We start from the raw sequence: 27,938 nt of genomic DNA on the forward strand, positions 1-27,938 counted from the left end.
GGGGCTACGGCGGGGGGGGTAAATAAAACCCTGTCTCTCGCCTTGCTCTCTGCTGCTGCCTCGAAGTGCTTTTGTTCCGTGTTTTCCTGGCAGAAGTGTGTAACCCAGGTGAAGGCAGAGAAGGGAGGGTTGTTTTTATGAATGGGACTCTTTGAGGTTAATTAGCTATGCAAATGCAAGCAGTTCATTCATGATTTTTTTTTTTTAATCTAAAAGCCATCTTGTATTCCCCTCTAGGCTGATTGGAGTCCAGATCCCGAGGAAATCTCCAGATCAAATGCCCAGTAAATAAAACACTCAGCTAAGACTTGTGGAAGAGCAGCAGAATGGATGGATTTTATGACCAGCAAGTGCCTTACATGGTCACCAATGTGAGTGATCAGTTCAAAGTTGGTGTTTATAAACTTGACTCCGACTTATTTCTGTGGGGGAGTTTTGCGGTCAGAGTATCTGCTTTGTTACCGCTGTAGGGACGACTCTTCATCTGAGAGCTTTGCCTGCAAGATGAGCCTGTCTTCTTAGTTATTTCAATAAAGCATCGTGTTCTTTTAAAGACGGTGATGGGATGATTAAAAAATCATGCACATGATTAGCGGATGAAAGAGGCAAGAGCAGCAGCAGCTGCATTCAAAGTTTCTGGCTGCGTTTGCCTGCAACACTTAGAAGAATGAAGTTGAGGCGAATGTTAACATTTTTTTCCCTTTTTTTTTGTTTCAGGACTTTACAAACAATGTTATAAGTAACACAGGGAAACAAAGCAGTCTGTTATAATCTCATATCTATATTGTCCTGTGTAGCTTATACAGAGGGGATTCATGTGCTATTGTGTAGGTTTGTGTACTTTAGATGCTAAAAATACATGGTTGGTATTGTGTTGCTGCTTGAACACATGTATGTATCTGTACAAGTAGATGTCTACATAGATAGAAAGGTATTGCATATAGACACAGGACTCTTTTGGATTAGGTGCTCAGCAGTTTCTTTTGCTAGAAATTGGAGGCTGCAAGATGTTCATTTCCCTGTTTGAAAATGTAAAATGTATTCATGCTGGCTTTGAGTATTCTTGATTAAATAAAAAAAAATTCTCAGATTTCTAAAGTAACTGATCTTTCCTGTTTATAGAATCCGCGTGGGAGAAACTGTAATGAGAGACCGACAAATGTCAGGAAAAGAAAATTCATTAACAGAGACCTGGCTCATGATTCGGAAGGTGAGGGCTTGTTCCCCCCTGCCCCCCCTCCCTTACTTGCTAATGCAAAGAAGCTTTTTGAGAGCTCTTTATTTATTTATTTTGGAGATAAATATATCTAGATCAATCTGAATAAACAACACGAGAAAACTGCATTTACTACTGCAAAACAAACTGGCAAAGCCAACGAACTGATAAGAGTTTACGTTCTTCCCTTGACTTACCCTGGTGCATTTTAGGTACTGCTGCACATGTGGCACATGGATGTCATGCACTGAGGCCAAGCCTTTGCAGCATCTGATATAAATCACGGCACCTGGCTTTTTCATCTTCAGGCCTCCTGAGATTCAGGGCTTTCCTCATTCCTCCCATCTTTTAACATCCTTTTCACAGAGCAGGAGCGAGAATGCCAGTGTGGAGACTTGGTTTTTGCTCTGGCTGTACTGCAGAGCTACTAGTTAGGCTCCTGGTGTTTGGTAGCCTGTTTCAATTGCTGTGTAACACTGGTAGGATTAAAAATCCTGGGAAATTCAGTTAAGGAAGCCTAGAGTGGGCAAAGTTTTGGAGGACCAAATATTTGTACCTTAGTCGCATCAGTACCCCCTCACACAATTGTAGCTTGAGAACTGTAGTCTAGCAATAGCAGTTAACACTTCAGGTTACAAGGTCAGTATAGATGCTGTGCCTACACCCCTGTAAGTGCCTAAGACATATGTGAAGGTGTATATGGGCCTACAACTTAGTCTTATATAAATCTTATCAGGATGAGGACACATTGATACACTTTTCAAAATCCTACTTACTTGCTTGGAAAAAGTTTATTCTAGGGTAGATGGAAAGGAAAACAACTTCCTGATTTTCAGTTAAATGATTTCCCAACATGGACATGAGGTATATTTTATGTAGGATAGATGAATAGCATGTGTCATTTAAGTGCATGTGAATAGTTATCTGTCAGCATGCATAGAAGAGGAAGTCCCTTTCAAAAATACAGTAAATTAAAATTAAACCATTTGTCAGTTCAGATATCCTTCTTAGTCTTAGTGAACAGAATTTTCATAACTGAGTTTCTGAGCTTTACAAGTAAGCCAAATGCTGCTCTGGTTTATGCCCATTATAAGCAGTTGATTTCAGTAAATTGTAAAAAAAGGTAAGCTGCTGCAAAACACAGGGCACTCAAGTGGTTTCACTTTAAAGACGTACAGTGAGTACAGCATAGAGGAAATAGTGATGATTCTCTTGTCATAAAAACTAAAACATAAGGGGGAGTACAAAAGATTTCCCATTTCTGTTTGCTATTGCAGAATCCCAGGTCTTTGCTTCAGAATTTTTATGCAATAGTTATGATGTTACTAATAAAAATACTCAGTTGTTGCTCAGGCAGAACTCCCACTGAAGTCTGAGAGAGCTTTATCTGGGGCAGATACTATAGGAGGAGGCCCGAATTGTATAAGGAGAAATAGTTCACCTGTAAGAAATGCAGTTTTTAACTTTTCTGTGTATTGCTGAATGAGCCTTTTGTACTATAGAGCTTAGTGGAGATTCTGGTTGTGATTTCAAAAGCTGATAAAATAGTACAAGGCAGTAGTTCTTTTTTATTAATAGGTGTAGAAAAATGATTAACTGCAACTCGAAAATACCTACTTTGTCTGTAGGTTTCACTGCCAAAATAGAATTTACTTATGCTGTTCTTCAGGAAAAATGTATTTCTGAACATATTTTAATCTCATGAAGATATTAAAGGTGTGAGTCTTTTATCCCTGTCTTCATCTTTTTGCAGAACTCTTTCAAGATCTGAGCCAATTACAGGAGACATGGCTTGCAGAAGGTAAGGGAAAAAACTGCTTGTAAAAAAGAGGAAAAACAACTCTGGAGGGGGGGGGGGGGAAAGTCCTGAACTTGCTGTCTTAATGTTCAGCCCAATTAATTGAGCTCTAAAAGAGCCACCTCATGTGTCATGCATACATTAGAGCCTCTGATGAGTTTGTCTTTGGGGACTCTGGGGCTGCTCTACCCAGTGTCATCACAAATTACCAGGAGAAATTGCTTCCAGCTCACAATCACATCTGCTTTTGGCAAGAACTAATGCACCAAGACTTCAAGTTCTAAGCCTGTGTTCAGATTTTAATTGCAATTGATCAGGTTTATATTATTGTACCTCGAGAGACTACATACAGCCAGAACTGGGCTTGCTGTTTCCTTTAGAGCAGCACATATAATTATTTGGTGTTCTGGTGGAGTACTTTTCTGATGGCAGAAATTAGTTTCTCTGGGTTCATCGGGACGGGATGCTTCAAGATTTAAGTGCAAGTGTCTTCTTTCCACCTTGTTCGCAACACAGAACACTAGGTGTGTATGGAATACTTAAGTGCTATTTCTTTCTCTCTCTTTTTTTTTTTTAAGAAACGTTTACATATTTTGCATGTTATTTTTGTCTGCATATTTGTAGTTGTGAGACTGTATACCGGGTAATTAGAAAACTGGCATCGGTTTGTTTTACACCTGCTTGTGCTTTTAAGTATTTAAAGTAATCTTGCAGAGCACATTCTACTGAAGAGAGAAGGTTTAAGAACAATGATGTAGAAATCTGAATTTAGAGTAGCTGTTGAGAGATTCATTTAACAGTAACAAAAAATGAGCTGCTGCATTAAGAGAACTTTAACAAAATGCAAGGTAGCTTTCTGCTTGTTGGAGTGTATTTGTTCTCTTCAGCAATATTTTCTGATTTTTTTCTTTGCTATTTACAATACAGTTTATTTCAAGATTAAAGATTATTACTCACTGTCTATTAATATTTCTGGTTGAAATTTTTAAGTAAACTTTACATCTGAAATAAGCATGATTTTGATGCAAGTTAACATAATCTCTCCAAATTTATTCTCATTTAAATGAATGTGAGTATTCACATGTTTAATTTTTGTCAGGTACTGGGCTATGCACAGTTGTTTATAGAATAGATGATATGCTTTTTTGGGGAAAGGAGGAATGTTGGGGTAAACTGCTTGCTGCTGGTTTTCATAGAAAGAGGGAAATATTGCTGATGACTACTTGCAGACATACTGATTTTGTTTTAACAGCTTTATATATGATTAGTCAAGTTCTTAACCTGTAAGTAAGTTATGAAGTATTATTTATTTTGCTGACATTTTTATTCTTCTAGCAGCATTTTTAGCATGTGGTTATTCTGTATATAATCAAAATGTCCTCTTTAAATTAATGGATCAGAGGATATATTTTTATGAATTAATATGGTTCTTTCCTAATCAGTGAAAACAGGATATCCTGATTTTTTGTAGTATAATGATCAGCTACAACAGTAACTGTCTCCCTGTGGTAATTTTCCTAAGGTTCTCTTTATTTCGTATCATTCATTCTAACAAGCCAGAAGTATGTTAAAATACTATTCAAAAGATACTATTTTTTGATGGAGAAGAGAACTTTTAATTTGATTTTTCAACTGCATGGATGTTTTTGTTTCTGAAAATCGTTAAATTTCTTTGATCATAAGTCAGAAAAATACAGATAGATTCATAATGCATGAGCAGATAATAAAGTTTGAAAAATAATATGGAGTCTAAAACTGATTTAATAATTTCCCTACCTACATAAATGACTGTAATGGCAATTTTTATTCTGGGGCCACAGCTTATTTTAGACTAGAATGAATTGTTTCAAAGCCTTTTTTTTTTTCACTCTCTTTAACTCAGTCTGTTTCACTTAATAAGTGTAGATAGGTTTTGAGAGAGAAAGGTGCCTAATCCTGTGTCAGCTAGGTTGAGGAACCTTTGTAAAAGCAGATAGCATCATCTGGTAAGTATTTAAACATGAAAAAAACGTTGCCTCTGTGTAGCAGAGTATAATAAAGCTATATTTTCCACAGCATATTACAAATAAATATTGCAGATTTTTTGGTGTTCTAGTAATACTTTAGGAAATCCGTGTTTTCAGGCCATGCCATGGTTCAGCTGTTCCATAAAACACAAACTTTGCACAGCTTTTCCAAAGGGTAAACTAAAACTGAAATAAAAAGTCAAGATGAGAAAATCAAATATTGAGCTATTAACTTGACCCCAAGTTTTATAAAAAAACTCCACCTTAAATAACTTTTGATAGTCTTTATAATATACTAGTGTTTGCGGGTGTTGTAGCTCTGCTCAAATGTCTACATGATTGAGCTTATCCAGGAAACAGATTTTGAAATCAGACTTGTTTACCCATTGCTAGATGTGTCCATTTATGTTCTTCTGGACCTTCATAGGCTAGAAGTCTGCCAATTTGGCAGCATCAGTAATGTTTACATATTTCTTTTCATAATGCTCTGGAGCCAGGGAAATGACCATGAAATTTTAAAACATCTTGACCCTTTTTAAGAAAAGCAGTGGCAGCTGACCAGGTTTCTCCCACGAGTTCAGATCCCCAGTGGGGAGTAACCAGGTCAAAAATCTACTTACTAGTTAGGAGAAGAAAGTGAGTTGCATTTTATAGCACACAAAAAATGCTTGTGGATTTTATGTTTTGCCTGTCCTGAAGCTATCCTTACTACATCACATATTTTAGCCTGGAGATTTTTGCAGTTGGTGTCACCTGTGCCAAGTTGGTGGTAAACAACTAAACACAAAGAAATCTATTCTTTTCTGATTAAAAATGGTGGGAGAGTCACCTGTATTAAAGAATTAATCCAAAATGTAAACAATTCAGTAACCTCTTTAATATTTTACTACTCTGTAATTAACAAGCTGAATACTACTTAGAGAAAACTTAAAAATGCATTCCACTAGCTGCATACTGGATTTTTATGGTAATTAGTTTTGCTTCTTATTCTGTGTGTTCTTAAATTTGTAGGAAAGAATCCAAATTATTTTGATGTAAAATTTACTCTGAATAAGGTTCCCTTATGTCAACTGTTACGCGGGACACAAGATAGATGACAACTGTTTCCTGATGCCAGAAATTGAAAGTGAGAAGCCTTTAATAATTGTTTCAACCTTCAAACTTGAAAGGAAATAGTTAAAATTGCCTATTGCTAACCAAGGCAAATATTATTCAGATATTATCTTTTGTTTTATATTTAAATAACTTGATGGCTACATTTTGTCATGATAATATTATAAAATTACTTTATTGATTCTGTATATTTGGAATCAGATTGGTTTTGGCAGATAGCAATTGTTCGGTGACTTGAAAAAAATTACTTAAATATTAATCTAATGTTATCATGGTAGCTGTTACTTCTTATTCTGAAATAAAAAGAAGAGAGAGAACAACTTCTTAGTGAGTGAAAGTCTCCTTTCCATTGTGAAAGCATTTGATTTTGGGGGAATAATAGTTTAATAAAAAACCAGATTTTTGCTTAAAATTACTCTTTCAGGTACTAGTTTCTCCTAGTGCTTGTTGAAGATACATAAAAGGCATCCCAAGCAAAGATAAGTAATGAATTTATGCACTAATTCTGCTTCTGAGAGCAATAAATAATACGCTTCTCAGATAGTAATAAACTGAAAAGTAAAATACAATATTCTTTGGGTCATTTTTTGAAAAAAATACAAAAATATGTAATTGAGCAGCAAGTGGTTTGAAATAATAGCTACAGGTAACGGGTGCATGCCTCTGCTGCAGCTTAGTTGAGTAGATGGCTACTACAACGTACCAGTATTTAAAAGCCAGTTCTTGGTATCTGAAAGTAAGTTTTCTCTCAAATAATTAATACCCAAATTTGAGATGAACTTCAGGAAGTAAATTTCTGCCCTCTGTTCTCCTATCACGAAGGACGTACCAGTGCTGTGGTGATGTCTAAGCTGGTGTTGACTCCTACTTTTATTTCTTAAATGAGGAGGTATGAAAATGAGTAGTTGCTAGTTCTCAAAGGATTATTTTTAATTAAAGAAAGTAGTAAATCTTCAAATATTAGTCTAGGTAAAGTGACTTCATTTAAATTAGTGAAGATCTGTAGCAGCTTGCTCTGGCTAACTAGCTTTCTTCTGCCAAAAAGTTGTAAAATTTACCCAGTGTAAGGCAAATGCTATGTAGCCATATTCAAGAAGTAGCCACATTTTTATAGGAGCAGAAATAGTCAAGAAATGGTAATTTAATGCCTCTGTGGCTGAAATCTATCTGATGGGCACAGATACTCTAAAAAGCAGTGAAAAGATATTCATTTTGAAATTTGTAATACAGAGAGTAGTTGGCTTTATTTTTTTTTTATTCTAGCAATCTGACAGATTTGGCTTTCAAATACTCAGTAGCCCTTGATCCTAAATACTTGTGCACAAGAAGAGGAGAAAAGTTAGATTAGGTAAAATGGTGGTGGTGGTGTGTGCTCTTTTAAAAAGAAATCAACCCACCAGAAATCCGCAAGTCTGAAAGTCTGTGTAGTAATTCACTTTTAAGTGTTTTTCTTGTTTGCTGGAAAAGTAGATGCTTTTGACTCAATAATTTTCAAAGGCATAGTGAGGTTTGTGAACCACGAGGGATGTAGTGAAATGTTAAATGTCAGTGTTCCTTTTCAGCTAACTTTTTCGTCATTTTTAGTATAGCAGCAAATGAAGAGCTGATTCTACAACCCCATCTTCGTATTCCTAGGGATTATTCACATAAGGAAGAATTTCAAGATCTGGAGCTAGTTTTGAACTGCATTTAAGTTTATTAGTCAGAGCATCTCACTTTATGTAAGAAGGGTTTTGGCTTGTTTTGACAGCAGATCCGGTGCTTATGGGAAATAATATTTTTTACCATCTTGAAATTTGTTACTGTTTGTTGCCTTCTGAATGCTCCTTTGTTAGAAACAGTTGTTCCCGTTGGGAAAAAAAAACCCCAAACAAACAACAAAAAAGCAACCACCAAAACACACCCCTCCCCCTAGCTCTTTCAGGAATACTTAAAATTTATACAATCTTTCAGATATTCAGAAGTGACAATAAATCAAAGAAAACTCAATAGACTCATTACCATTGAGGACTGAAGTCTTATTTTAGCTGAAGCCAAAATACTGCAGTTGATATATATAATTCCCTGTCAATTGCGATTTCTTTTGCCATTTCAAATAAATCATGGATATTTTAAAACAAATTGCTCTTAGCTCTAAAAGTGAAGTGTGAGGTCAGAGAACACAGTACCGCAGAGGAAGTGTTCTGCTACCCAAAATAAAGTTTTAAGTGAAGCGAGAAGGTTTGCAGCTTCTTGTTTTTCTGGAAAGTTTCTGCTTTTTAACAGGAACACCTTTCCCTGGAGTGCAGCTGAGTATTTGGAAGCAGTTTGTGACGGGGAGGAGTTAAATTTAAGCCTTTTATAGTTCGTTTAACTTTTCATTTATTAAATGCGTTCCTCAGCAGGTCTGTGCTGCATCTTGAGACAAAGCAGTGAAATCAGTGTGTTTATGCCTAAAGTTCAAGTTTACTTTGCTGTAGCTTTCTGGAAGGGTGTGACATGAAAAGCTTGTGGTTGGGGCCACATGGTTCATGCTGGACTGTGTTTTTGTGAATGGAGGCAGAACTCCAGTTCTGACTGCTTGTCTTGAGGAATTGCTGGGGAGATCAGCTGTCTCATTCACTGGCAGAAAGAATGACTCATACATCTTCTGCCTTGTTTGGCTCCAGGTCATTGTTACAGTGGATAGAGCTGGTTTTAATTAAATATTAACTCCTTCTGTCCTGGATGCTTGTTAACGGGGACTTTTAATTTTTATTTACTTGCAGTGAAAGCAAGCTAACAGACCCTAGTCTTAAACTTTTTTTTGGTCTTTTTCCAAATTGCATTCCCATTTCAAAATGAGCTGTCAATTCAGCTTTTCAAAAGCTTTTTAAAGCTCTAAAAACTACAAACAAGTATTAAGTATTTTTTGTGCTGTGAATGTTTGCTTTTGGCAAACTGATTTTAACTCAGTAGGTAGAGAAACAGTAAAATCTAAATTGATAACATCCTCAAGATCATCATTAACATTTCTGTGCACTTCCCAAATCCTCTTGAGACATTATAGCTATAATCAGAAGAAAAACACAACTTTTGGTAATAATCTAGACTGAGCTGGATAGCTTATGCTGCAGATGTTGTCTGCTTCAGGAGTTTGAGACTTGATGGCTCTGAATGTGGAATGAACTAATGTAGCTGCCTCTCCTATTAGCAGTAAAAGTCACGTGCTTAATATCCTTCAAAACCTTTTATTAGTCTTTTGGAATATACTTGCCTTCTCAAACCTCCATAATTAAGTAGCTCAGGGAAATACTCCCATTCAGTTAGATGATCATTTCAGATATCTTTTTCAATTTTCCTCTGAATGGCAAAGTTAAAAAAAAAAGTTTCTGTGATTTATGCATTGTGTCTTCTGTTGAGTATGTTAACAGAAGACCAGTGAAGATTTTATGGCAGCCTTGCTGAATTGCAGTATTTGTGAATAAAGAAAAGAGGAAATGTATGGCACATGTATATAAACGTGCAGACAGTTGCAACGCTGCAAGTTGTATTTTCCTTTCAGACATTCAGGTTGAAGTCTCTTTACCTGTCTCTTTAATTTGCTACAAAGCCTGCCTGTAATTATCCAAACTCAAGGTACAAAAGCCCTTTTCCCTTTGAGTAGCGGGGTGATTTATCCCAACGATTCGCCCTCTCACAGCAAGAAACTGGTGGAAAAAAGTCTGTGTATTGGGCTGATGATGATTGCTTGCATTTCTGCAGTATGATCATGTGCAAGTTTCGGTTCCGGTAGTTTAAAAATAATACCGGATTAAACAAAGGAATGATTTAAGTTCTCATTTCCAGCAGTTAGCGGGTCCTTTTAATTTCTTTGTATAGGCTTGTGGACTCGTTTCTACGGTACTGATGCTACTGAAATTAGATTCCAGTAGGAAATGTATGTTCCCGGGTTGAACTTTTTGGATGTTGTTATTTGTTTTGTTTATATTTGGCAGGGTTTTAAACACTTCTTAACTTGCCGTATACCTTTTCCTACAGAGGCTTTTAAGGTGATGTCAATATTATATTTAAAATACATTTTGACAGTGTAGTCACCTACTTCTAGAGTACTGATAAAGTGATGTGCCTTGATCTCTATTAAATATGCCTTCATAAATTTTGGGGATCCATGAATGAAGTCTATTTTTCTTGTTTTTTTCCAGACCAAATCAGGGATAGTGACAGTATCTCTAGAGTAATGTGCTGGTTTTCCATGACAAGTCAACCACATGTATTATATTTTTTCTTACTCTTTGGCTGGGAAAAAACCCGACCTCATTTACTGATATATACATACATTTCTACAACAGATTTTTTCTGGAGGAAATCAAGTTAAACTGATAAGAGTAAAGCATCGGTGAAACAGTCTGGTGTGCACAGCGTGCTCTAGAAAGTCATAAAATTGATGTCCCAGCACTACAATCGCTAAATGTAGCCTCCTGATTTCAACAAGGGAGGTTTTGTTTTCTTTTAGCCTTTTTCAGATATCCTGGATTAATTAACACACAGACATATACGTATATGTGAAAGATGCACATGTGTGTCTAAAAAATTAGTTGTACTGGCCTCCTTGCTGCATTTGAAAATGATAGCTGGCTTAAGAAAAATGTGTGGGATGTGTCTTCTGTGAACAAGAAATAACTTGATACAATTACTTTAACTCAGAATGTACTCACAAACCCTTCAAAAACAATTGAAAATGTAAGAAATGCTTAGGAACGGATTTTTAAGTAGAATACCTTGATTTCATAATTGGACAGTCAAATATTTGGCATTTTTGTAAGGAAAATGCCTAACATTTGCATGCAGTGAATTGCATGAAATGTCAGAAATTGCAGAGTGTTTGTATTTGGACTCATATTGTCCCCGAGTTAATTTCTGGTAAAAGTCCTGTGGTTTCTATGGAGGAAAGAGAAATTTAATGCATCAAAAGTACTGGGAATACTTGGTTAGATAAAATACGTGTTTTATACAGCTTCTAACTTTGAGGAACTAACACGTCCTCAGAGGTACTGGTTTCTCTAGAAAGGATGGGTTATTAAAAGAGAACAAACAACAAAGCAACAATAGCTATGCTTTTTTCAGAGTAATGCTAATTACACTTTGTGTATTTATCTTACTCATACTTCTTTTCAAACCTGTATTTGCAGATTTCCCAAGGTCATTTTTAACTGCAATTAAAACAGTAGGACTTTAAACATTTGTTTCAAAAACAAGAGCAAATAATTTTTTTGTATAACAAACTTGATTCTGAACTCTTTGCCCAGGAAAAAAAAACCTCTCAGTTAAGTCATTAGAAATATTTCCTGAGTAAGGAGTGGAGATCTAGTCCATGAAGTGTACTGTAGTGCACATTCAAAATAATTGTGAGTAATTATAATTACATATGTATTTTTAATTCAAACTAATTTGGTTAAAACTAGTGGCAGTTACACATATATAAAGGGGAACTTAAGCTTCCTAAACTTAGAAAGTGTTCTGAATGGCAGTGAAGTTATATTTTATAATTTAATGTATTTAATGGTTTCATAGCCACCATTTTGGTAAATGATTATATAACCAGCATTTACCTCTCAAACTTTGTTGGGTAACCAGATCATGGCAGATGTTAACTTTTAATTAAGATCACATGAATTATTTGCTTGTGTTTAGACAGGAACTATGTAAACTGAAATATTTTCAAACAGATAAATTTTATGGAGCTTTGCTGCTGTTTCTAGTTAGTGTATGTAGAGGACAAGATGACAAAGTTCAGAGCCGGTAGACTGGGTCTCTCTCGGGAGGGAGAGACCTCTCGTGCTCCGAGGATGCCGCTTCTCAGCGTCATGTTCTACGGTTGCTCGAATGTCTTCACCTATAATATACGTGCTGTGGTATTTCAGCTTAAATGGTTTAAATGAGTTTACAACATGGTATGAGAGATGGCTAATGTCTTAGATATACAGTGAAAAGGAACTGTGGTGCCACGGATGCAAAATGATGTACCAGCAGACCGTGAAATGATTGTATTTTATAGCTCAGGTTTGTGATGAAAGTTTCCTAAAAGCAAAGATGATCTTACACAAGGTGAATAGATGTTAATAATCACTCTTGCTTTAAGTAAATCTTTTTTTTTTTTGTTGCCTGAAATGTTGTCATTGAACCAGGAATTCTGTGGTCTGGTGAAATAGTTCTTTATGGGTATTTAAAATAATAACAAAAAACCCCTACTGAGTTGGCTGACTGGTGTGAAAAACTGGAATTGCTTTTAAGTAAGCCGAAGGTGCGGTAGTTTGGGGTTAAAGATGAGTAAGTGTTAAACACTGGAATTTGGTTTTATGCAGACTTTCCATGAAGATACTTTGAAAATAAGCACTGATGGGTTTTACCAGTGGCATGGTAGGTCCAGACGCTGGTGCAGAGAGAGGCAGAAGCAGTGCCAGCGTCAGCCTTCACATCCTCCCATCCCCATTGCTCTCTGCTGGGGCCGCTCTGGACTCGCACTGCACCACACCGCACAGCTTCACCCCAAGGTTTATCTGATATTAAAATGATTTGCTTGCCTGATTTTCATACTCAACAATGAGAAAATAAAAAATCCTAGTTTTAATCTTGGCTGTGCTTTGAATTAAGCACAAGAGTATTTATTTATGGTTTAATGGCTTCTTTTAATTTTTTCCTTGTTTGTTTGTTTGTCTTTTGTTTTTGTTTTTCTTTCTTCAGCTCAGGTACCTGACAATGACGAGCAGTTTGTGCCAGACTATCAGGCTGAAAGTTGTAAGTATAGTATGAATCATCACTTTCTTAAAAATATATATCTGTATAACTATATTTGGGTCTTTATATTTGTTATTTATTGTGTCATCTGCGGTCATGTGATAGCTCCTCTTGGTGGTCGGTGACATCAGCGCAATGAATAGATAAAGCAAGTGGTGTTTTGATGTGCAGCCAAAAGTTGCTTGGGATGAAGGTATAACCTTTAGCAGGGGACCCTTTCCTGTAATTCCCACCCCCGAGCCCCAGGGAAGCAAGGAAAAATGCGCGTTGTGGAGTTGGAGGGAGTTTCTGTGTCTGTAGAGTGAGGAGAGCAGCGTGTTGAGTTAGTACAGATCAGATACTGTGGGACACAGGAGGCAGCTATGCTGAGCAGAAATTGGGCTGCTTGGTATGTTTTGTGTATAAATAAATAAATAAAATTTTCCACTTAATCAAATAAAGCCACTGCTAAAGCATTTTGTAGTCATCTTAGCATGTGGCATTTTGTTGCATAAAGAAAATTTCCCTTTGAATTAATGGCAGGAAGCAGGAGTTATGTTAAGCTGGATGCTTTACATTATTTGCTACTTTACATGGACCCAAACTTACCTTTTTAGCCTGTACCTGTCAAATTCTGCTTTTTCCTGATAAAGTGCTACCATTCTCTTAAATGCTGGCTCCCCTTCCCTGTACCTGCTGTTCTGTGGTTTTGGGTTGTTGCAAAGGTGTAGTAAAGAAATGGCTTGAGAAACATTATCTGAGAAAGTCACAGACTTCTTGGAATTTCTTTTTGATTCTTTCTCCCTCATAGCAAGGCTTGTCTCCGTCATCAGAGGTCTCTTCGAAACCGTGTCTGCTGATTGCAGCAGAGCGCATGGTAGCTTTTTCGTTTTGCTAAATAACTTAAATAATTTATCCTATCAGAGTGAATTACCGCAGTTCACTAAACCAGATAGTTGTTAAATACAGCATTCATGTTAGGATTAAAATTAGAGATATTAGAAAGAATTCCATTAAAATAGTCTTTAACCCAAAACACTAATTTAGACTTGTTGAGTTTTCTTATGGGTAGTTTAAAACATTTTTCCCAGTTACTTAGAAACTGTTTTAAGAAGACTTTATTGAGAGTATTGACAACTACATTTTGTGGGGAAAAAAAGAAAAAAAAAGGTTTTTGACCTCTGGACTCAGCTAGTATACCTGCACAGCAACAATTTATTTTTGTTTTCTCTCCAGTCTTGTGCATGCACCAGCCAACGATCATGGTCACTTTAAAACTTTTAAAGTTGCCCTTTGTAACAGGTTTGTTGTTTTTTGGAGTTTTTGTTTGACATCTGGCTTCAAAGACTTTTTTTTTTAAATTAAATTATAATATGAAAGCCAAAGGTATTCCGTAAGTTAAAAATCAGATACGTTATCCTACATATGAAGCTGTGTCCAAATACAGTCATGTATGCATACATCCTTTGTGTAAGAGTACAAAGTTCAGTTAGGGCTTCTATTAACCCACAATGATCGTTACACAGCAAGTCAATGATTCTTGGAAAATAATTTGTGAACTGTGAATGAAAAGCCCTACTGAAGCTGGTCACTGCTTTTGGTGATAACGAAATTCTCCTAATATGGCTATTTTGTTAATGCTGTTGTATTTCAAAGTTCCTTAGCCACAGCTTACACAGTACTGTCAAAGGAACATTTATTTCTTCATTTCAGTTGGTTTCTTTATCTTAAGTAAAGGTCAGGAGAGCTTCCTGGAGAGTTACTCTGGCAAAGGTTATGGAGTTTCAGACATATACTTGGATATAATGTATGTAGCTGTGGGCTCTGTGGAACGGGAGCAGAGATCAACATAAGCAAAGCCATGGGGAAATTACTGCTGCAGAAGTAGCACAATTGAGCCTGTTTTCTCTAGGATCCAAACCTGCCTTCAAACTCTATTATAATGACTTACTATATATAATCTATAAGTCTGTACAGTGCTTACCCTGTTACTGCAGGCTGGAAGGAGCACTTGGCTTTTTTTTCCCTATTTTTATTTTTTTCTTAGACATGGGAGAGAATGGGCAGATTTTCATAGGTTCAGTGTTCAGTATACTTAACTGAGTCAAAAATGGTGAAGGACAGAAGTGTAAACCAGTGAAGGAGGCCACAGCCACTTTCTAGTTCAGGAGCAACCAAACTGTGGTCAACCATGTCATTTAAATTTACTACACAAGTTTCATTTTTGGAGCTGTACACAGGTAGAGGGCACAAATATTAGTGGCATTTTATTTCTGACTTTATTGCTTGAGAACTGAGGCTTTAAAACTGAGGTAGATACGAGGTCTTAAATTGAAACCTGTAATACTGAAGAGTTGTAAGAAACACTTAAGTAACAGTAGTTACTGTACTATCAGTAGTGCTGGAAAGTTGTGGTTTAAACTTTCTCGACTAGGGATCACCAAGTTAGTCAGCTCTTGAGGCAAAGATGTGGAAGGTAGCAGAGGAACTGATACTGCCAAGAACATGTGCTGTGTCCTAGCGCTGAGCAGCATTAAATGCCTCTTAAAGTGCCTGTAATAATGATTTTAACTAGTGAAACTGCACTGGTATTAGTAACTAAGGGAAACATTTAGTTTAGATTAGATATACAGTCCACTTTATCCACTTAGGGATTTAACTTCAAAGCTAGCTTGGGACCATGAATATTTCAATTATGAGTTGCTATTAAACTTCAATCAGTTTTCAGAAAGCAAACATAATATGTATATTTATAGTTAGGTGTGGGCTTTAGATATTATGAGTGAGATCAACAGCTAGCATAACTTCATGTGATATTATTTATTATGCATATTTCTTCTAGCTGAGGATCCAGCACGTCAAGCTGTTAATGCTTTAGTCTTCAGTTTACCTGTTTAAAGTTGAATTTATTTTGTTAATCCATTATGTCTTCTGGAAGGAGGTCCTTCCTACCATAATAGTCTTAGAAATGTCTACGCTTCCAAACCTTTATTTTTTGTCACAGCATCCAAAGCCTCATCTTTTCCATTTTGTATTACCTTTTCATTGGATTTTTTTTTTAACTTTGCATACCTGTCACAAAGAAGATTTTTGTAGCTTAGCTCAGAGTGAGCAGAATGAAGAGTAGATAACAACTAGCCTGTTTGGATGAAATTTGAAAAACAAATTGTAGTTTAGTTTCTCTTAACCTTCTGCTTTCTGCAACAACTGAAATTTTTGAGTTCTAAGGGAGAAAAATATGTGTCAGAAAGTTTGGGTTTTTTTTAGCTTGCAATTACACTGGAAAAATAGAGCAATTGCATATTAAATAATGTAATTTTCTTACTCTTTCATTTTCATTCTCATCAGAAATAAAACTTGCACAAAAAGAGGGAGGAATCACTTTTACAGGCATTTACTTGGAAATTCTGTGTTAGGCAGTTTGTTTTTGCCCCATTCTGAATCTGCTTCTACACTTCAACCGACCTGTTTGCTACATATTTAGGTGATTTCCTAATCATTCTTCTTTTAGCAGTTTTGTGAAAAGTTCTGTAAAGCAAAAATGCAAAATCTGTTTCTGCAGAAAGGTGGTGGTTTTTATTTGGTTTTTTTAAAATCTGTTCTGTATGTGACACTTTTTCCAAATTCTTATCTAATTTGTAAGACGTAGTTAAGCCATTTTTCCATCTGTATAAAGTCAGTATTCACATGTGGAGAAGGGTGACCTGTGTTAACTTCCTTAGATAAGGCTTCCTATTGTTTCAAGTCCATTTTCATATACTGAGGAGGAGCCAGTTCCTGAACTGGTTGTAATCAGTGGCAAGGCTTTCAGGTACCGTAGAACGGCAACGGTGTTCCAATCTAGCAGTAAAAATGAATAAAGTGTTCAGTTTGCTCGAAGTCAATAGCTGTTGAGGTGAAGATTGCTTGCTCCTATTGTTTGGATGGTTTCTATGACAGACACAAGAGGAAGTAGGTAGGATTTGCTGATGTTTAAAGGATGTAGTTGGCAAAGAAAACTTGGTATTGTCAACATTACACTAATTCGACCTTGGTACAATTGGTTATAAATGTGGATTACCCTGCACCAAACCAGATTGCCTGGTGCCTTAATATCATCTCTTTCTCTCTCTCTCTCTCTCTCTCTCTATATATATATATATATAAAATAATGTGTATTTACATTGATCTGTTCTTCCAGAGTTTGTTTGTTGTTTTGTCTTTCTTCTTTTGCCCTAGAATGTAGGTTACCCATTTGAAATTCATTATAAATTGTAGCTTTTTGCTTTTTATTTGTTACTGTATTTCTGCTAAGGAAGATTTGTGCTGTGCTTCACCTTCTTGATCGGTTTCCTTCCTTCTCTTTCATTTTGTTCGTGTATTGTTTCCCTGACCATCAGAGTCTTAACACTGCCAAGGGGTAAATGTTAATGTTAGACCACAGCTGTTGACAGTAAATGGGAAGGGCTGACTGTAAAATCCATGCTCCTCCATGTCTGATTAAACTTTAAGATAGGAAAAATACTTTTTAGTAGTGATTTTGTCGCTGATCTTTCACGACCTTTATTCTTTCTCTTACCTCTCTTTTTTTTTTCCTCCAGGTTTAGTAAAGGAGCTTTTTCAATGTAGATGCCAGAGGCCTTAAATTATTCAGGGATGTGCTTTTTAGATGCTCTGGCTTGCAATCTTTAAAAGCCTGTTAAAGAGAGCTTCAGGTAGCTGTATTCTTCTGTCATTTTAACTAATGGCTTAGGATATTCCAAATGCAGTTTAAATGAGGAAAAGCTTTAATATTTATTTACATGTTTGCAGCATACAAAATCATGTTGGTTTTTTTTTTTGCACTATCAGGTGGAAAATACTCTTTTATTTTCTTTTTCTTTCTGTGATCTAAATTTCAAAAGCAAATTTCAGAACTAGAAGAGCTTTTCCTGTTTGCTTTAGTTTAGCAAGAGCTGGTGAGCAATTGATAGATATTAATTTTCACTTATTTTGAGGTATTTTTGAGAAGAAAACCCACACGATTAAGAAAAAGTAGAAAACAGCAGAATAATAGAAGTTCTGATGGGCCCACTGATGTCAAAACGGGATCTGTTTACTGGGTTTGTTTTTGTTTATGATAGAGAATAGTTAAATTTTGCAGCTTCTAGGAAAAAAAAACGTAGTGAAATGAAAAAAATGACATTTTTTAACGTGATGATTCACTACGTAGGCAGCTGGTAGTCTTGTCTTGGTAGTGCACAGTGTCCTAGAAACTGCAGTTGGTAGTGTTTTGTTTTTCTGTGTGTGGCAAGTTGCACACGCCCTGCGTCTTTTCAGGATTTTTTTTAATAAATTTGCCTTTTTAAAATTTTTTTAGGGTGTGTGGCTGTACTCACCTTTTCTTTGTGTGTAGATCTGTATATGTGGTACTGCAGCAGGGAATCTGAAAAATATCCTACAAGGTGGTGCTAAGGTGCTAGTAATTCTTGGTGCTGGACTATTCCCTGGTAGGGCTTTCTGCTGCAGCTGTGTTGCTTCTTGATACTTGCCTTGAAACTACTTCCTCTCATAGGTCAGACATTGTCAAATACAGAGACATTTGCTTATTTATTTTAGTGCTTGCCTGACTGTGGTGGATTCTTTCTAAAGGGCTGTGAGCACCGTGGCTCGTTCCTGCCCTTAGCTTTGCATGACCTTGGACATATTGCTTAACATCTTTGTTTCTTGGTTTGAAGTAGGTACAGAAATGCATGTATCACTCTGCTGTGAGATATACAGCTTTCTTAATGATCACTTATCTAGAGATCTCAAAAGCATTTTACAAAGAGAGTCCAAACCAAATGCTGTTGTAAGACCTGGAGAGGTCAGACTGAGGAGTCGATGCTGACCACCTTATCTCCCCTTCATAGTTGCCTTAGGTAGCCTCACTTCTTTCATTGTGTCCCTGAGCACTTGTTTCCTTTGTTTAAAGCAGGACTGAAATTGTTACCAGCTGTTAACTTTCCTTTTTTTTCTTTTTCCTCATTCAAAAGAGATTAGGAATTGGTGTCTTTCAGAGAACTTTGTGGGCTCATTTTGTGGTTCATTGCCAGGCATTAACCTGTGCTAATATGGATTTTTTTCCTCCTTCCTCTACACGATTTTGGGAAATATTTAAATCTGCCACAGTCAAGGTCTTTTTCATAATTGCAGGATTTAATTCTTGAAAAGGTTTTACCAAACGGCAGACTGTTGACTGTAATGCCTGTAACTTGTGATCTTCATAACAGAGAATTTGTGGGTTTACTTTGATTTTTGATAAGTGGTTTCTGTTTATTTGCCTTTCTGCTTGTATTTTTATACTATATTTCCAGCTTTGAAGGTGCGAGGACTTTTAAGTTCTCCTGGGTTGTTGTAGTGGTAGCGGCTCACAGATTGTGTAAACACTAATGGTGGCAATAGCGCTGTAAAACAAATGACAAGACCCTGTCAAGTATGTAGCTTTTTATTTTCAAAACTTTTAAAGTGGAACCTATTCCTTTCAGAGTGCCCTGGATGCCATGATGTGAATTTTATTGCTAACAAAAAGGTACCTCTGGGCATCGAGGCAGAGACAGCAGCTACATTATGCAGGTGTGGTTTAAGTGCACAGGCTGCTGTGGGCCTGATGGCCTCCAGCTCTCTGGGGCATGGAGGAGCCCAAGCAGCTGGGCAGGGCTCTTCTTGTGGGGTTTTGTCACCCTGTCTGCCCCCTGGCCTTCCACTGGCATGTCCGTGCTCAGCCAAGCTGACTTCGTTTCCTTTCCTCAAAGCCCTGTCCTCGTTTGCTGTTTTATTGCAGATTAAAGGCTTGGGTTGCATGTGGAGGTTATCAGCTAATGAATAAACTTCAGTCATCCTGTCCTGTGATAAATCTGTCTCATAGATCAAAGATGAAGCTTGTAGACCTCTTTTCTTTCAAATGGTAATTTCTTAAGGCTGTCAGATCACTTCCTAAGGTCTGTTTACATAAAAACAAAAACACTAAACATATTTTATTCAAAATGTTAAATTTTTAGTTTTGAAAAAACCTTCCATTTCCTCTCTGAGAGAGCCTTCCCCTCCTCCCTTCCCCATAAGGACTCTGTGAAGATCCCATCTGTGGAAATACAGGCGAGCCTCACACTGTAACTCATAGTCACAGCAGTATTTTCTTAACACTACAGTTATTTCTGTTTTAAAATAGATAGTTGTTTAGTTAATTTCATCAGGACTATGTATATGTATTAGAGCATCTGTTCAGTTCCAGTTGTATTAAACAAAGTATGCAGAGATTTGTTTCAGCTGTATTTTTCACACAGAAATGGAACAAGGCATATTGAAGGATCTTCATGATTTTGATACAAGCCCGTTGTTTTCCTTAAACTGCTTTCCACACAGTGTTTTTACAAAGTGCGTTTTGTATTTCAAGAGCAGCCTAAATAATGATTTGATAATCCATAAGCTTTGAGACTGTGTAAAATAAAGAGATCACTTTTTCAAGGGATGTGCTCCAGTCTTTTCCCTGAGAAGGATCCTTTTCTTTTCCTTTCACTTATTCTTCATGTTCTCCTTGTCTTTGATACATTACTCTTACCCATTTCTGGATTATAGTTTGACCTTGATGAGGTGAATAAAGAAAGTGAACTGTCTTGGTGAAGGATATCTTTATTTTTACGTATCTATTTGTTCTGTAAACTGAGGATTATGTGTGTTAGAAAAGAGTGAGTCATTAGCAACTTTATTTCTGGTTGTCTTTTTTTCCCCCTGGCTGTTTATGAACTTATTCAGCAAATGTGGTTGCCAGTAAGTTACTGTGAAATATTTTTTAGCAGTGACATTTACTGCCAAGTGTTGCAGTCACTGAATAGGAAGGTTCCTGACTGGCCAGGTTTTTGTCTTTAAATTTATATATTATGAGTCGTCATAAAGGACAGTTGAAAAATTACATGTGCAAAAAAAATTCACAGTCTTGCTAATTTGATCCTCTTTGCTCAAAGGTTGTTTCCTTTCTGCTTCTAATGTATACCAAAAAAAGATAAACAGTTTAATTTTTTTTTAATACTCTGTCATCATGCTGAAACCGAGTACAGTGTTTCCTTAATAACCCATCCATAAATAAAACTTCACATGACCAAAGCACTAACATGAATTGAGACAAAAGATACTTTGAAAAATGTCAGTATTGAGTAATGACCAAAAGTTTCCAGCATTTGGGATTACAATTGGGGAGTTAGATTTATACAAGTGTATGTGTATATAGACAGTGTACTCAGTGTGCGTATATACATATTCTGTTTATACATATATATATATGCACACATGCATATAGGAAATATGCATGCCATGTAATTGTCAGTCTTACTGATTGCATGCATGTGTAAAATAATCATACAACTTCTGGAACAACTAGCTTCAGAAAAAACGTGCAGTGTGTGTATCGGGAATGTACGTTCAGTTAAGAGTCTTCTATGCAGTATGAATGCTTTAAGTAGCAGCAGAAGCTGTTAAATATCTGTGCTGAGAACCAGAGCCTGGTTGCAGGTGGTCAAAATTCCACTGGTTCCAGAAGGAGTGCTTTGCTAAGAGTCTTTGAATATCGGGCTACTTAAATAAGTCCTGACTTTATGTTCCCAGACGTAACCACTTCTGACAATGGCTTCTTTGTTCCCCTGTTGAATCAGTGATAAAACTTGTGAGCTGAATTTTATTGTTGACTTATTTCAATGGCCTGCACCTTTTCCAGTGAAGGCTGCAGTTTTTGCAGTGGTTTTTGGTAGTGAAATAAAGATTTAGATTTTAGCCTTGCTTTAATGAACTATAAAATACATCTTTTAGAGTTACCTTACTGGTGAGCATTTGTGAAAATTTAACATAGAAGCATGAAGGACACTTGTATTTAGAGTGGTGACAGTCATGTTCTTCCAATGAAGTAAACAAAAATCCCATTACCTACCCTGAGTTATGTTTACTTGTTTTATGAATGTATACATATTTTTATTGTTAAAGGCAAAATCAAATTAGACATCATCTTCTCAAAATGCAGTTTTGTTCCTTTTAGTGCCTATCATTGAAGGTTGCTAAAATAAAAACAAGTTGTAAATAATATTTTAAATTAGTTGCTTAATTCATGCTAGAGAGTGCTCACTGTGTAATCCATTTCATTATTTATTGGCTTCTCTTGCTTTCGTGTATTCTTGAGTAGCTAACTGACAGACAGGCATGATTATCCTTAAGGATAATCTTTTATTATGATGGTCTTTTATGATGAGGATATTCCTATTTTTGTAGGGATGCAAACTGGCACACTGGTTATGAATGTCTGAAGATACACTCCTAAGATTGATCGACTTCAAACTAGAAGCAGCCTTCTGACACTGGTTATTTAGCTCATGAACAACAAATGGCAGAACCAGAGATTAAATCCAGTTTCTTTCACATTTTGTTCAGCTGCAAGTACAAGATCAGCAGCCTTCTCATCTATAGCTGGGTATTAGGTCTTTACATGAATACATCAGAAAAAAAACCTGAAAAAAATAGTAACTAGATTGACATAACTTGAAACTTTTCTGTAAGAGGAGAAACAAGGCAGAATCAGTTAATCTTTGTTTTCTGCTGTGGACATGCTTTCCTAACTATCAAGTTGATGATACTTTAAAAAAAACAAATATAAAAATACAAAATGGTTTATTTTGAAGCTTATTTTCACCTGTGGTACAAATACTTGTTATAATTTCCAAAGTTTTCTTCATAATTCTGGTTCTAAAAAACCTATTAAAATCCAAACCTGAAACCCTCAAACTGCAGATTTACCTGACGTGGAAAATATATGTGTGTGTGTGTGTGTGTGTAAAACACTGCAGTATTATCTCACTTGGATATTTTAGTAATGGAAATTACGTAGTACTTAGCCATTACCTCTCACAATTTAAATTAAATTTTGGAAATTGCTGCAAATGGAAATCCTGTCCTCAGAAAAGCACACAGACCCTGATTTAGTGGCCAGCTCTTCTCTTTGCCTTTAACTTTATCGATAATTCCCAGGTAGGAATACAATTTAAGTTTTCTCCCAGGCTCAGTTTTACATTAAGACCTTCCTCTTGAGCAGGAGCTCTAAAGGTGGATCTGCTCTCCTTGCACCCTGCCTGGGAGCCTTTGGAGCCACATATGTTATAAGTAACTGTAGGAACAAATGCCCCATATCTCCTCCCAGGATTTTTAACAGTGAAAGCTAATGCAGATGAAGAGAAACCCTTTTTCTCTGTGGGGTCCTGGAGGTTGCAGGTCCAGTATAGAGTGATTAAAAGTTATTCAGATTTTTTTTTTCTCCCCTTACAATTATTTTATGCTATCCATGGGTTTTAGATCAATTGCTACAGGACCCAGCTGGTTTAATTTTTATTAGGTTATTGCTTCCTCCTCCAGAGAGCCCTAAGCCTCTGTTTATTCTGGGGGCAGGGGGAGAGCTCTTCCTCTTGCCTCACCTACTCTCCTCAGACATCAAAGCAAGCCAGTTTGCTCCTCCTAGCTTAATCCTGCCTTTCTCCCTCCCACCAATGTTCTGCAAATTTCCTTGTATTCTTCTCAGAGCTATCCAGTGGCATTTGTCAGCAGGTTAATGTGTGCCCTGGAGGTGCTTGCTGGGAGGCAGAGCCCCTCTGGCAGCGCTTTCCCCTCCATCCACCACCTGCAACTACAAGTCTCATACAGCCAGACAGGTAACTGTCTGGAAAGGAAAGAGGACATAAATCAGAATAAAACAGTGCCTGTGACAGCCTTTTGGTGAGATTGCTCCTTTCGGAGGCGAAAAAACTGTTGGTAACTGCAGCTCCCACTGCGTGAAAATACCTTCTAGGCAGTTCGTAACTAGAAGCTGAAATCTTTTGGAGGTGGAGGAGAAGAGAGGGGCAGCTAACCAAAATCGTGTCAAACTGGCCCTTTGCTTGGGGGCAGAAAAAGCAGAGACAGTCTTCTAACAGACACTGTGTGGCAGTTCAGTGAGTTAGCAGCTGCCCAAATATAGTGTCAATTTAGGCCAAAAAGCCTATAGTGTCCTAACATGGTGTTTACTACCAGCCTCTTGAAAAGTTTCCCTTGAAATTGCTCCATCTTTGGGTTTAGGGAGTAGGTTAACTTTTATTAATACTTACTGAAAGCTCCCCCCTACCCCTTCTGTAGCCAAGTGGCTTACCCTTTTGGGTGGGCTTTTTTATTTTTGCTATACTAAACGTACTCACAGACTTCAATTTTGAGCTGCTGTGGCCCTTTTAAATAGCTGAATTATCTCAGTGGTGCCTTCAGCACTTCCAGCATCAGAAAGCTGCAGGTGTACCCTCAGTAACTCTAATGAATATTTCAGAAACTGCAACTGCACAGGTGAGCAAATGAAGGATACCTTGCCCTAAAAATGGAGATTTCTACCATTGAGCCAATTATTAAGCTGTATGGGTACAATCTCTAATAGTGTGCCCCCTCCTGCACCCTGGCTGGTAACAGCTCCACCTCTCGGGAAGGCTGCATCCATCGTGGCAGAAGTGTCTTGGGTTAGCTGCCCAGAAATAGCTAAACTGGCAAAAAATTCTAGTTTTTTAGCACACAAGCTTTAGAAGAGCATGTTTCAGTTAAAGAATACATTTACTTTCATTTGTGAAGAAGCATGTAGAAGAATGACTCACTGAACAAGGGCAGGAGCATCATTTTTAGGAGTCAGATAAGCTATGCCACAGGGAAGTGGCATATGTCTGCAGGATAATGATGATTTAGTTGGTCACTTTTCCCTGTGCACAAATGCCCTCATATAAACCTGTTTGTGGGTAGTGATGCAACTTCGATGTGCTGTAGGTACAGTGAACCCATCTCTATTCTCTACTTCAACCTTTTTTTTTTTTTTGGCCTCACCTGTTATTCTCAAAGTCTTTATGTCAAGGCCAGATCATAGTAAAGATAGGGAAAAATTATGGTGAATATATAGAATTAACATAATTTAGAGATGAACAAGTGATTCAATGAATTTTAAATGTATTTTCATCGGTACTTGTTTTTAGTCTTTTAGTCATTAATCTGTAATGCTTTTTGCTTAAAAAAAAAAAAGAAGAAAAAACCCCTCTGACTCCAAAGCAAGAGAAAGTTATTTTAACAAACAGCGCTTGTTAATATGGATGCATTGCTGAAGATTGTAAGGTCCAGAATTTCTCAACATCAGTTATAGGAAAATGGTTGTTACTTTCCATCTTGAAACTCTATTGGAGTAAACAGGAATGGATTCCAGCTTTCAGTGCAGTTCATCTTCACCTGCTTGCTACTTTTGTCTAACTCACATTCAGAATCTGTATTTTTTTCTTCTCATACTGTATCATCTGAAAACAGTCCATGTAGACTTTGAGGACAAAATCTCACAATTTTGGTCTGTATTTTATTCTTCACCCTCCCCATCCTTCCCCACCCCCTGAGGATTTTAAAGACTATACTATTATGTAGCATTTGTGCAATGCAGTATTCAGATAGACCATTAATTGACATGCACAGTATTGCAAGCGTTAGACTGGAAGAGAAAATAAGCAATTTGCTTCATTTTGCAGAGTGAGTTCTAACTGTTATTAAAGTGCATTTGTAGTTGCATATTTTCCAGTGAAGGTGACAGATTACTTCAAAGCTGGTATTTTCTTTTTGTTAAAGAAGGTTCTCAAATAGATCCATCTTGCCCACGTATTCTATTCTTGCCAGTTGGCTTTGAAAACTGGTGCTTGGGCTCATCATTCAGAGCTAGCTTCCAAAAAATGAGGTCCCATGCTGTTTCTATTGAGCTGGTAGGAGCTGGAAGGATCTGATCTGAAGCCAAGGCAAAGACTGAATTGATGGAATCATATCTAATGGGTTTGCCAAGTACTGCCCAGTCATGAAGTTCCACTTTCTGGGAAAGAGCATGGAGATGAGGGGTGGCCAAGCATTTGCTATGATTCCAGCTATCCTCAGATTTTCTTGCCTGGCCTTAGAGCCAGGCCACCATGTAGGAAAGAACTAGCCTTTTGTTGAATGCATTTTTGCACATGTACTTCTTGTTCCTCTTTTCTGCATGCCTCTTCCCCATCTTATCCCCACTTATATATATGCATTTGAAAAGGAAAAAGCTTACTGCCCTTTATTATGATATTACGTGTATTTTGATTATCCCTAAGGTATCGTTGAAAAGGCATGCTTGCACATTCAGTATGCTTACTTCCATTTGATTCTGTGTGCACACACAGCCAAGCACCCACGCAAACTCTGTTTCAAGTGAATGGTCACCACTCAGTGGGACTAGATGGAGGCCAGTTCTCTTTAGGACTGAGTTCTGTGTCTTAAGCAAGTTCTAGTTTTCTAGATGCAACCCTAAGATGGAGAGTAATACCAAGATCATGCATTTTTTCAAAAACCTAAACAAAAAACCTTGACAGGATTGCTTAGATCCCCCCTTTTCTAGCAGCTTTCATTTGTGCAATAGTGAAAGCTCAGGTCTATGTTCAGTTTTTATATAAACTGCCAGGATAGTCTCTGGAACCACAGTGATGATACACATCTGTGTGTCAGATATCCAATTTGTCACCAGCTTCTTCCAGTATCTGGCAGAGAGCAGGACCTAAATGAAATCCAGTTGACTGGAGCTCAGCTAAGATCTGATAGAAGTGACTTTGATAGATCAGATGGTTGAGGAGCTTGGTGAAGTCTGTGTAGATGTAATCTGTTCAGACGCTTTGAAATCAGCCCACAGTCTTCAAGCCTTGGTCATCTTTGCAGCTGTTGTAGTGGTCAGAAACAACAGGTAGCTGGAAAGACTCGGTTATCAGCCTTTAGTGTCTTTCGATCCTCCTACCTCTCTTCATCTGTCACTTCCAACATGGTGGTTTGATTACGGGTTTTGTTAGTATACTAGGCTGTGTGCCGCACTCAGCTACAGCAGCAGTAACTTTCAGAGCATGAAGAGAGGTCAGCTGGGTCTAGTACCTGTTTCAGCTAATTCCTCCTGTCCATCTCAAAGACTACTGGTAAAATTTTGCATCTAAATGTGTAGTGGAATGAAATGGAAAGAGCACCCTGCTTCTGCATCCAGTTGTCTTTAATTGGGTGCCAATTAAATGGTTGTAGAAATTCAGAGTGCAGCTATCAAATCATAATGATCTAGAAATAAATAATCAATTAATAGCCTCCAGAATTCGGAAGCCTATTGTTCCATAAGTTAAATACACATTTTTTTAAATTCCTTCTGAAAATATGTATAAAGCCTGGCATTTCTACTTAGAAGATCATGCAGAAAGTATTTAGTTTTGTAGCTCATTGCGTCAGATTTGCAAATAACTACATTGAACGTATGGTTCAAATGGTAAGTAACTGTTGCAGAAATAGAGCATTTCAGGCCTCGTATGAACCCACAATGTTGTGTTTGGATTTTTTTTTAAAGTCTGCTGATAAGAGCACCTAGGTCATTACTATCACCTGTGAAGTAACCAGCAGTTTTTCCTCCTTGAACCAATCAATAAACTGTTGGTTTATTGAAAACAGATATTTTTATTTTTATTAAAATACCCACCTGTTGTACATACAGCATGAATAAGTTGTTTGAATCATCAGGTAAGTGCTGTTAAGTTATGGTGAGCGAGGAAAATTGCAAAAACACGAATTAGGGTCCCTGTCCTTAAGTGTATTTCAGTTTGCATTTTGATAGCAGTTTAGAAATGTTATCGCCTGTTTTGTCACAGACATAATTCACATCTTTCTTCAGGCACTGTAAACAAGAGAAATGGTTTAATGGCTCCATAAAAGGCACTCTGTGCTGATAGCTGAGATTAGACCCTTTAGTAATGGATTTTTGTGTGTTGGGGGAAGGGGGCGGCTTGGCAGAGGTAAATGTACTGGAAAAGAATCTTGCAGATACTCTGATGTATCTGAAGTGCCTACTGCATTTCTGTGTGTATTGGGAAACACATTTAAAGTGTGACCGTATTGGTTTTATCAGTACAGAGCCCGTCTCTTCTTGCTTTTGAAATTTTACCAAGTACTAACTTGGGTCACCTCAATCAGTCTAGCACCTGGAGTTATAGTGGTGTTAACTTAAAATATTTTTACATCTTTGTCTTTT

At 37.1% G+C, this 27,938-nt stretch overlaps 1 protein-coding gene across 4 annotated transcripts in view; it reads left to right on the forward strand.

Moving 5' to 3' along the window:
- ETV1 (ets variant 1) overlaps positions 1-27,938 on the forward strand; it is a 64,596-nt gene that overhangs the window by 378 nt on the left and 36,280 nt on the right. For 2 of the 4 annotated variants that reach the window (XM_010180140.1, XM_010180142.1), the window contains exons 1-2: positions 3,478-3,538; positions 12,836-12,889. In XM_010180140.1, the coding sequence (XP_010178442.1) occupies positions 3,478-3,538; positions 12,836-12,889 (115 nt within the window). Of the gene's footprint in view, positions 1-237; positions 372-1,122; positions 1,211-2,969; positions 3,018-3,477; positions 3,539-12,835; positions 12,890-27,938 lie in introns of those variants that run through there. The other 2 variants (XM_010180139.1, XM_010180141.1) reach the window with 2 other exon arrangements.

Source organism: Mesitornis unicolor, unplaced genomic scaffold, assembly GCF_000695765.1.
Source record: "Mesitornis unicolor isolate BGI_N332 unplaced genomic scaffold, ASM69576v1 scaffold31222, whole genome shotgun sequence".
Taxonomy (NCBI): domain Eukaryota; kingdom Metazoa; phylum Chordata; class Aves; order Mesitornithiformes; family Mesitornithidae; genus Mesitornis; species Mesitornis unicolor.